Source organism: Aythya fuligula, chromosome 3 (genome assembly GCF_009819795.1).
Source record: "Aythya fuligula isolate bAytFul2 chromosome 3, bAytFul2.pri, whole genome shotgun sequence".
In the NCBI taxonomy this organism is placed as follows: Eukaryota; Metazoa; Chordata; class Aves; order Anseriformes; family Anatidae; genus Aythya; species Aythya fuligula.
In genome coordinates, this window is record NC_045561.1 from 113816240 (window position 1) to 113828092 (window position 11853).

The following is an 11853-nucleotide window of genomic DNA, read 5'->3' on the forward strand; positions in this document are numbered from 1 at the left end:
AAACCCAGCTGCTTAACAAAATGGGAGATCACTAGCGTCAGCTCAGGTGGGAGTTTTGCAAAGTGAGCTCCATGACATGATTTTTCTATGTACTTATGTTTTCACATGGATGCAGTATCAAACCGCATTGTAACGTTAATGAGCATTAACAGCTTCAGGAGAAAAACCCACTGCTGTTCAGGGTGAAGGAGGATTTCATAACGGATAATCATCTCTCCACTTGCATCGAGACAGTCAGAGCTGACCATTCACAGGGAAGTGGCACTTGAAAGGTACAACATCATTTCCTAATGCTGCATTCAGTAGAGAGGTTTCTAGAGGACAGAGGTTTCTTTAATTACCATTATCTCCCAAACCATCAATTCAATTAAAAAACATGAATTTCTTCCATACACGACCAGGACAGCGCTGGAAAGCAGTATTGCAGGGGATATAATGGAGAGCATCATAGATTGTCCAGATCTGTGGATTATATCAATAACATAGCTGATGAAAAAGGGAATATGGATATCCTCAGCCCTTGTTTTTCAAAATAAGTCCTCCATATTGTTAAGTGCTATGAAGAAAAATTACACCAGGTAAATGTGGTGTACCCACTGTTGTTGACTCACTGCTGTCATACAACTAAAACCACGTAATTTTACTTAAAACTCTGCAACAGAGGAAATAACGCATATCTCTATCTTAATTTACAGGTGCTCTTAGTGCAAGGCCCTGTTTAGATTATTTCTGTTTATTTCTTGGTGCACTTCTCATTACAAAATAAATCTAAATTGATTATAATTTGATGCATATAATTTGATGCAGCACACAATGCACTGCTCCCACCCTGATTATTGAATAGACAGAGAAAAGGTTTGAAGTGGCATGTTCATGCCACGCAGATCTCAGCCTGGGTTTCAATTGCTCCCAGTAAACAAGGCCCCAAGAAGGCACAATTGCTGCTGATTTCGGTGGATGCATTTGTGTTTCACTCTGTTGTTTAGCAAGCAATTTGGCTAACTGCAGAAATTACGTTCCGTATCGATGCGCATTATTTCTAAAAGATGAAGCCTCAACAGCTCAGTTTGAAATTACTCGTGACTCAAAGCAGTTCCCTTGGGGTTCAAGTGCTGGCAGCAGCCACCTTCAGCTGTGCCAGATGGAGCCGTAACCAACCTGCACAGCAGGTTACATGCACACATCTGCACGGCAGATTACAGCATCCTCCATGGTGTGTGCACTATTTGGCTTAAGAAAGGGGCTTCTGGCTTTTGGCGCCCCAATAAACCCATCCGTGATCACTGTGAGATAGCAGAGGTCAACATCTCATCGATGGCAGTGCTGTGCGCCTGGGTTAAGTGCTGCTGGCTGACCTTGAGCCTCCAGTGGACTGTGTAACCCTTCCATCCTCCTTAGAAAATGCTCATTCATTTTTCATTTCACCTTTGGGTACTTCTGCGCTAAAGTTTCCATAAAGTTTGCCAGTGATCAAGCTCACTTTCCCTAGTGCATCACCTCAAGCTGTTATGAAATGAATGGCGGTGTGGTCTTTTCTTTCTTCCACACAAAGGCTCAATGTCTTGACATTGTAAGATCTCATTTTATTTTTTCTTTGCTCAGAGACCCTTTTCACAGCCCTGTTAACTCAGGCAACAGCATGGATCAGAGCAATGAGGTTAGCTGAGCACAGTGTGAACCCCTCTTCAGCAGCGACACTCACAAGTTATTAGTTTTCCCTGGTGAAAATTAGCACCACACACAGGTTATGAGGACTTTGAGATCACATCCCTAGGTGAAGGAAGGTGGTGGCAATTCTTAATGAGCTTAGCTTAAATCTGAAGGTAAATCTTAGTGTGAAATTCAGTCTGAAGTAATGGGGTCTCATTTAAGCCTGTCAGAATTAGGAATACTGGGTAGTCCAACTTGAAAGAAGAAAAATTTTTCATCTTAAATGGAAGATTTTCTTCCATTTAAAAAAACGGAAGATTAAAAAAAAAAAAAAAAATCTTTTCCCTAAATTTCAAGATTTCCACAATGTGTATGGCAGATATCACTTTTATAAGGAACATGTGGGCCCGTGGGTGCTGGCTGTGATATTCCACTCTCACTGCTTGGTGACAATTATGATATACCTCTGTAGAAAATGGACTAGCTTTTCCTGGGAGACCTGCATTAGTTAGAAAAACGCCAATGATATATGGAGCCCTTTACTCATTATTAGCAATTTCCATCCATTCCTAGCCAAGCAGCAAGTGAGAGTTGGATGCCAGACATACTCATAAATACACATAAAGGCATTTTGTGATGTTGTGAGAAATCCTAAACCCCCCTGCAGAGGAAGGCAGCTGTAAGAGACTCTCAGGTTCTCCTTTGGATTCAGGTTGACACTGAAAAACATCCTTCAAAGAAGAAAGGCAAAGAGTTCAGAAAGGGGAAGTCAGGTGTGCTGCCAGGAGTGACTCCTCTCAGTTCTGTATCTGGACCACATGGGAGCTCCTACCAGCACTACTCGTGTGGGGTTTCCTGAGCACAAAAGAAAGACTTTATTCTACAGAATTATCAAACCAGCATCCTCTGCAATTATCTTGTTTGCTATGAGTGATCTCTCAATTAAAACATAAATTAAAAGGTAATTGAATGTACTTAGGAAAAATGACTAGGCGGTTATAAGTGACCTTTTCAGATAATTAGGTGTATCAGATCAAAACTGAAGGCAAGCCGTCCAGGTCATCTGCTGAGGTTGCAGGATATTATAAACCTATTATAGACAGGGAAAAAAAAAAAAAACAATAGTTACACTGAAGAGGAATCCACCCATACAAATTCCATAGTGCAAAGCTTCATAAAATCACAGAGGAGGACTCACAGCAACTGGAATTAATCCAGGAGAGAATGATTTATTATTGATAGGGCTGATACTGCCACCTATTTTTAAGTCTCCCTAATGCTTTCCCTGATTACAATGTTTTCAATTCCATATAACTTTTGCCAGACTATAGAAGGGGAGTTGTTTTTTTTTCACACAGGTGTCTGCCTTCTCTACCTATGCACAGCGTTTCAGACATCCAAAGGTCTCTCTTGGAATGCAATCAGCTGCTGAAGCCACTGTTCCCAGTCCCACTGTCTACATTTAAAGAGAGATGAAGCTTGAAAGGGAACAGAAATGCAAGAATGTGACTCGATTCCCCCCTGGTCAGCAGCAAGGCTGAGAACAGACTCATGAACTTCTCAATGCCACTAGTGCCAAATAAAAATCTAATAAAAACACATCCAGGTATCCAGAATCCCCTAGTTGGAGAACATTCCCTGTGCAGGTATGTGTGTGCATCCAACATTCCCGCACAGAGAGGCACAGGTGCTCTGCCAGCATGTTCCCTAAGCCTTACCACTGGACCACCTGTCCCGCTGTGCTTGGAAAACCCAAGCTTTGGTGTATTTTGTTAGCTTTAAAATTAGAACTTGTTTCCTTCCTCCCTGAGTCACACAGCCCAGCGTGCGCCTTTATTCCAGGAGTTAATTGTTAAGGGGAATTAAGCAGCAGAGAATGCTCTTGGGCGGCCTGTGTCGCCCAAGAGGAGCACCGGCTCGCCCTGGCCGGCAGCCGCAGAAGAAAGGCCAGGGCAGCCCCGCTGCGGGCTCTGCTTTTATACTCTGCTATTTTTAGCTGTTATCAGCTGCGGGGCCCGGGGCCAATCAGCGCCCGATGCCTCAAAGAAACCCTGCTCCAGTCCAAACTTCATTCTCCGCAGCCTCACGGGGAGGAGCCCGATGACCGTGATTTTGCTGCTCCCAACTTGTGCTGCTGGCTACGTGGTCTTGTTAACTCACGGCGACGCACGCCGAAGTAAATGAGTAGTTAGGACCAGGAGGCAGCTGCTGAGTCAGCGGAGACGCTCCCTGCCTGCATTTGGTGAAAACACAAAGATTTTTGTTTGCCTCTCGAAGCCCAGCGCGGAATGCGGTCCTGCAGAATGATACATGGATGAATAAATCAGCCCCTGCCTTTCTGTCCTTTTGTTTTGCTAAGGTGTTCTTTGTTATGTCATTTAGGAACTATGCGCTGTGTAACTAGAAACTGCTTGTTGGGTACTGACAAATCCATCACCATGGAAAGAGAAGGAGGGCGGGTGCCTGGGCATATCACACCTCGCTGATATCCAACCCTTCTCTGGCATATGTGTTTAGGTCTTTCCACAGAAATGTGACTTTGCCGTGATTTGGGGCTGTGATGGTGGGGTTACAGCACAAAAACCCAGCCCCTAAGGCCATGCAAGGTGCCTGGCCCCAAAGCTGCTGTTTTGCAGAGTGCAGGTCTCCTACCTGCCAGAGCATCTGAATCCCAAATCATGTCCAACACCTCAGAAAGAACAATTTCCAAATTTTTTTCAAATACATTTTAAAATAAATCCAAAAACAGCATAAATGCAGGTGGGCAGAAATCAGAAGAGAGATCAAATATACATATATTCGCGTGTAAGCTTCTACTCCTGTTTTCTTCCCAGGCAGTCCTCAAGCTACAGGGATAAAGCTCCGAGCTTCTACACAGAGATGCTAAATTTCCTAAAAAGCAGTAATACAGACAAGGAAACAACTGCATCAGGATTTCAATTAAGGATCCAGAGAGAAGCCCTTTGAACCTGATGAAGTCAAAGTTCAGGACCAATACCTGTGAGTACACCAATGGGAAAGTGAAAATTAGGCTCTGTTGGTGCTCTGTAGGCAGACCAGGAAACATCATAGAGATATTCGAAATACATATACGATGTTGCTGCTGGAAGGAAAACAGGTGTCAGGGTAAGTGAAAAACCATGAAAGGCACCAAGAAATTAATGAGGCTTCTTCTGACTGACTCTAATGTGTTTACATCAGGACATTTCACTTAACTAGAATGATGTATTTACTTAAATGATGGTAGATATCTTAAACAAGGAAGTTATTAAAATAATCTTTTTTTTTGCTTCTTGTTTAGTCTAGATATAAAAGTAGAAACAACCTGACACAAGATGCAGCTGTGAAAAGAGGCACCTTTGTGGAAAGAATTTATGAGTAGAAGGGAATTGCTATGACTAGCAGAAGTGGCTGTCCAAAAAAATAAAAGTAAATGATTGGCATGTTTAGCCCAAAAACACCTGAGGAAGTCTAAGTCTAAACTGACAAAAGAAGTGCCCAATGGAATAAGGAATGCTATTAGACCATCCTGGCACAAGAACAAGGATGCATTAGCTGCACATGAATAAATGTCATTTGGAAATTAGAGTAAGGTGTCAAGCCACCAGAGCAGTGACATTCTGAAACAGCCTTCCAAAATGAGTAATAATGGGCACTCAGCTTACATATGGACCTTGATCTGTTTATGAGTTATGTATTATGTAATGAGGCTGCCTGTGACACAAAAGAACTCAATTTTGTGTCCCAAAAGGTCACCTCCAGATACAAGAAACTGTCTTCAGATTATCAGGAATCAAAAATTGTGTTGGTGATTGTGCAAAGATTTTCTCCTTTCTGTATCTCATGTTTTTATACCTATAAGCAAGCAGGGAAATGATATTTCTTTCTCAGAATACATGTTCTTGAGTTTTACTTCATTAACACTTGTGGACTGCTTGGAGGTGACTGCATGGAAACTGCAACAGAAAATCAATTAATTTGCAAATCAAAATTCTGCTTTCAAACACTGTTTGCCTATATTGAAACCAGACCTATGCAGTAAGCAATTCACTTCTCATCTATTTCTAATTGTGTTGTTGTATCTTCATGAAGTTCACCGATGTTTGGCAACATTATCTGAATTATACCAACATTAAAATGTCAACTACAGTTGTATCACTCATCGATGTGATACCTGGAGGTCTAAATAAGAAAACCATGCCTGCAGATAACATGTCAATGACTCATGTTATAGAAATATACCTCTTTTTTTTTTTTTTTTCTTTTTCTTTATTCCCATAGAATATAGATTCATACAGGTTTGTAACATTTGCCATTAAGCACTTGTAAGTATTTAAAAAATTGACACTGGTATAGAAATATATTCGGGTGTACCTTTCCACCTATGAGAGTGTATAAGAGGACGTTGAAAATATTTCTGAGAGAACCAGTAAATACAGCTACAGAACAGTGGAAATTTTCCCTCTAATGCAGGCTCTTATGATCCAAAGATACAAAACAGATTTTCTTTTCATGACTAAATTATTCAGCTACGTTTGAACAGATAACTAAGAGAGCAAACCTAGTAAACTCATTTGGTTTTTCTCTTCTACTCTGGTGTCTAAAATAAAAAGTAACTATAAAATAAAGATACATATGTATGGGGGTTGCTGTCAAAAAAATAAATAAAAAGGATAAGAGTTGACTAAAGTTAAAAAAGAGTGCTGTTTCTCCATCTTGGAAAGAGGCTAAGATGTCTGAGGTTTTATCCCTTAGACTGTCCAGCAAACTATCCAACATCACGATATTTGTTTACCATTGCACTTTAACCACTGCTGAGTATAGACATCAAAAGAAAAAGAGGAAAATTAAATAGCCTGAAAAAATCAGTGTGGAGTTTCTTTTTTCCAGACTGATTACAATGAGAAATATCTCACCTTAATGATACCCACTACCAGAATAAGCTTCTAGTCTAATTGGTCATCCAGGCTCTGTATTTAATGTGGTGTCATTCAGCTTCCTTAACTTCAGGTGGCCACCTTGCTGTATTCAGAGGAGCCTACAGAGGCTCAATTCAGCTGCTTCAATCTCGATATCCAGCACCATCTGAGAGGCCTTAGGAGAGCTGAGAAATCCATAAACAGATATGAGAAAGGATGTATGGGACACTCATGGCCTTCTGCAGAGGCAGCTGGAGCTCAGGAGGGAAAAGGCATCCAAAACAACAAACTGAATTAGGTCACTACTTGATACAGCTAACAGAGTCTGCAGAACAACTAACATTACCCTACAGCCAGTGCCTACACCTGGCCACACGAAGGAACATCCCATTGCACTATTTCAGTAAGCTTTGTGTTGCAAAAGGAGCCTGCTGAGACACAGTTAACAGCTTACAGACACCTGAAGTTAGGTTAGGTAAGCCAAAGCCAATCCTTTGTATCTAAAGAAAACAAAGAGCAAAGAGGAAAAGCAACTTTTTTTTTTTTTTTTTTTTTTTTTTTAACATATATAGTTACCAACTGCTCTGCTGGGACTATCTATTACTTCGTCCTTGTAGAACATCAGTGTCAGTAGAGTTGCTTTTAGGGTATTGTTTCTGCAATAAACAATTAAAAATAGTACAAACTACTCTATATTGGACAGAAGCCATTTAACAGCTGACTGCAATGTTAGTTGTCAGGGGTGGTATGAGCAAAAAAAGTAATCAATCCGCAAATCCAATCATTTTCCTCTCCTAAAATGTAACAAAGGACAACATGTTTCAAAAGAAAGGGACAAAAGGACTTGGATAACAACCTTTATTTTTCTGAACATCAAAAAGGGATTCAAAAAAAAAAAAAAAAAAGACACCAACAAGAAACCAGTAAATAAATTCCTTTTTAATTTTCTCTTAGTATGACCTACATATGTGCTTTGTGTTTGCTCTGCCTGCAATCACTGCAGAGTTACATTTCCCAGACAATGCGGGTCCCTATTCTGAAGCTGTTGCTACGTTACTGGGCTGTACCCTGCCGCGGTCGCTGCCGAAGGTGGCCCAGGAGGGGCGGCTGCACTCATGGTCATTTCCACCGGCCAAAGGGGTGCACGAGCAAGGCAGGGGCTTGGCAGAGGTCAGAAGCAACACCTTTTACCCTTGTATCCAAAAGATTAAGTGAACTGCTGTTAAAGCACACGCTCTGTTCATGACTGATAGGCAGGGAGCTGGATGTTATCTGTAACAGAACCGCCACTCGCTAGCTTTTCATGGACAGAATAATTTAGGTAAGTGTAAATCAAGCCATGAAGAGACCCACAACACAGTTTTTCTCCTCAGAAATAAAGGTTACGTGCCTATTAGGGTTACATGTTAAAACCTAAGAGCTTACCAGTCTCCTGTCCACGGCAGGGTCTACAAGGTAGCCCCAAAAGCCACGTTATGTCTGCATGGTATGGTGAAGATATATTACAGACTGAGCAGTACTGTATGCATTAGTAGAGCAAAGGCACTGGTGATAATATTCTTCAGCCTGTATTTACACCAGAGTACCTCTCTGCCTTCAAAAACATGCTGTTTTCACTGATGGGTCAGATCACATCCCTAAGAGAAACCTAATGCTCCTGAAGTCAAACAGACGACACAATCCGTGCAATAGCGCTGCATTACAGCTACGTGCAAACAGGCAAGCACTGCATGGTCTAGGTTGTTACCGAAACCTTGACTGAGGAAACTCCAGGGCTGGAAGATGAACTTTGTCATCCTAAATGTCTCAGGATAAATAAATATCCTAAGTATAGCAGATGAAGCATCCTGACTAGGGACTAGATGAATTAAAGAGGCACTTTCTGGAGTATTTTTTTGGCACTGCTAAATACACTACTTGTACCTGAAAGCGAGAACTGAAGGAATACATAGATTAACTGGAGAGAGTTTGGAAGAGGTCAAGCAAACAAAAAACCCCACACCACACCTAACCACTCAAAGCCTCAAAATCACAACTCATGCTTGAAGGCACACTGGAGGAACTGTATTTGTTCAGTTTAGGAAAGAAAAGAAAAGAAAAAAAAAAAAAGGAAATTTGATATCTGTCTTCCAGCATAGCTGAGAGCAAGAGAATTTTAACAAAGGAAAATGTTTTTCCCAGGAAAAGAGGAAAATTGCAGCACTTTAGTGCCCCTCTCTCTCCCCCCCCCAGCTTGCTCCAGTACCTCCATATCCCTCTTGTACTGGGGAACTCTGACAGCAACTAATCAGTGTAAGTGCTGAATCCGCATCTCCAAATGTTTTCAAAGTTATAAAAGCATTTATTAGAGGTAGTCTAGATAAGGCTGGAGGTCACGTTATACAATCACTTGATATTCCAGCGTAGTATATCTGTAGTTGATTGTACATGTAAACTGTATTAAATAATAAGACTATCTGGAGAGAAAAACATCCATCAATTTCATTAAAACAATCCAAAAAAAAGTATCTCTTTAGGCTATTTGTTCACCATTAGTCATTTCCAGCTATGGCCATGTTAGCTTGAGCATGTTGCATCTTGGTCTTTAATTCCACCATGAAGGATGAACCCTGAAAACAGTTCTCCAATCACAAAAATAAGTAAAACTAAATATTGAAAGAAATAAAAGAAATACCTCTTTCAGGGATGAGAACATCAGGAGATTTTATTACCCTTATTGCCCTTATTTAAGCTGTATATTTCATTTTCTTTATAGCACTAATAGCTATGACATTTGAGCTACTAGATAGCAAAACAGGGGGACAGTTGAACCAGGTTAACTGAACCAGTTCAAGTAGTAGTCTAGCTGTAATGGCAGGGAGATCTTACAGAATAAATGAATTGCTGCCACAACCAGAGTACTGCCAGCATATTCATACTTCCAGCTGAGCTGCAGAAAACCCAAGCACCTCCACACAAGTACTTTCTTCACGTGTCTTAAGATTTAAAAAATAGAAGACTGGCTTGGCCTCCTGCAGCATGCAGGCAGCAGACTTGGGAACAAAGCTGTGGGTAGCTGTGTTTTACTGATTTGGAGGACACACAGACCGATTAGGGATTTAAAGCTAGTGTACTCTGAAAAGCTCTTACCTTTACAAACAAGAAAATCTCATGATCTTCCTCAAAGTTGTAAATTTCTCTCAAGTTACTGCTATGGGGGAACTTGAGGGAAGTTGGAGAGTTGGAAGAAGTGCTCTGGCTCCGACGCAACGGGAAGCCCGAAAATTGACAAAAAATGTTGTTCTCGAATGTTCCATCGTCCACATGTTTATCTTCCTGAGTTGGGCTCATCTGATTCATCCTCTGGTACGGGTGGTCATCTTCAGCACTGTGTTCTGAGGAAGATCCAATCTCCCCATCAGCCTCGTGCTGAGAAGCCACAGAATTACTGCGGCTGTTTTCTGGGCTCTCCTGACTACAATCCATCATCTCTGGCTCAGTAGTGGTGGAAGAAGGAGAAGCTGGATCTTCAGGGACATGATTGTAAAGATGATCCCCTTTGTCTTCCTCATAGTCTGGAATCTCAAAGATACCGGTGTCATTAACATTTTGATCAGCGCTGGCAGAGATCTGATCTTCCATGACTGCTGGCTGGTGAGTTTACCTGCCTTCTGGTACCTTAAAAGACTACAACTGAAGTGAGATGTTGACAGATAAACACTCTTGGGGAGGAAGCAGAGTCTGTGGTATGCTTTTTGAATGCTCTGCTACACATGATAGATCTCCAACAATAATTTACTAAGAGCTTTAAATCAACATCTACACTTCCGCTGAAGTAAGTGATAGGGTTGTCTCACCGTTAACCCCTTTCTTGATCTGACTGCTGGTAACTATATCTTAAGGTTTAGAATCACTTTTTGTTCTTTGTCTTATCTCCTGACCAAGCATAGTGAAAAGAAAACTGAAGCACCTAACAGTATTAGAAAGCTATGATAAAAATCACATATTCTTTCACTTGTGTAAGGAGGTAGAAATGCAGACTTCACTCATTTACTCATCTTCTCAACACACTAAAGCCTAGCATTAAGGAAAAGCAAGGCAAAATTGCCTCAACAATTCCAGCAACAATCTGCAATATTTCAGTGGCTACTTACAACATCATCAGTATCATCAACAAATAATGAATGATTGTTATAAATAAAACAAATTAATAAAAAAAAAAAAAAAACTCTGTGCAGAAGAACAGGCAACATACTTGAACTCTTTCCAGTTTTGCCATGGGTTCGCCTTAGGACCTTGAACCAGTCATTTTGCTTTTATCACCTTCACTCTCTCATCTGTAAACTATGGCCCAAACTGTAAAACACTTGTGAGCCTTGAAGTCTAGGAAAAGAAAGCACTGAGTAAGTGTTAACTATTATCACATACAGTTTAATACTTTACAGTTTAATACGTCATTACTTCTAATCACATTTACCTTACATATCTCTGTATTTATAAAACATAAACAACATAAACCCAAGTTTCCAACGTTGGGTTAGTTCCACTTAACTTTTGCAATCTATTTATCCATCTTTGTTTTCTCTACGGAATGGAGACACCCACAGATCTCCACAAAATCTTCAGCAGATGAAGACAATCGCCTTTGGGACAGGATGATCTGACCTCTAAAAGACCCAGATCTGAATTCACCAGAATTATAGGAGCTTCAGATCTTACTATCTAAAGATTTCTTATCTATATGCTTACTGCCTCTCAGTTATGCAGATTACTAACAAAATACTTCGAATTTAACTATGTTTAATCTTATGGGTTTGAGCCAAAAACAAATAATAATAAAGTGGGGGGGCGGGGGGCATTCTCTTGACCCATCATGTTGACTTAAAATCCTTAAAACTTCCTCAGATGCAACTGTCACAGCTAGGTTGGATTTCTAAAAGTAACCCAAAAGAGAGGTTAAAGAGAAAGATCGTGACTCCAGCGATCTCCAACCAGAACAACCAGGGGAACGCATGTCCTTTCACATGATAGAGTAACAGCTGCTGCCTGCCTGCGATTTACGACTATAGTTTACTGTCATTATTCTTACATTGAACTTTTTAGATTGCTAATAAAGTTGATATATCAAAAGCAAACTAATAATTCAGCTTATTAGACTTGGATTCACCTTCTAAGGCTCTTAGATAATCTGGAAAGCACCAATATCATACTCACATCCATGTTTAATTACCGTAACAGTGAGGAAAACCACTACAGCAGAATTTGAATTCTCTACATGGAACCAGCAATACCATAGAAAGATGCA

At 40.7% G+C, this 11853-nt stretch overlaps 1 protein-coding gene across 1 annotated transcript in view; it reads right to left on the minus strand.

The window, feature by feature from the left end:
• Positions 1 to 10190, minus strand: part of CLIC5 (chloride intracellular channel 5) — a 65388-nt gene extending 55198 nt beyond the window's left edge. Inside the window, exon 1 of the mRNA XM_032185254.1 lies at positions 9699 to 10190. Coding sequence (XP_032041145.1) covers positions 9699 to 10190 — 492 coding nt within the window. The remainder of the gene's footprint in view (positions 1 to 9698) is intronic.
• Positions 10191 to 11853: the final 1663 nt, after the last annotated feature.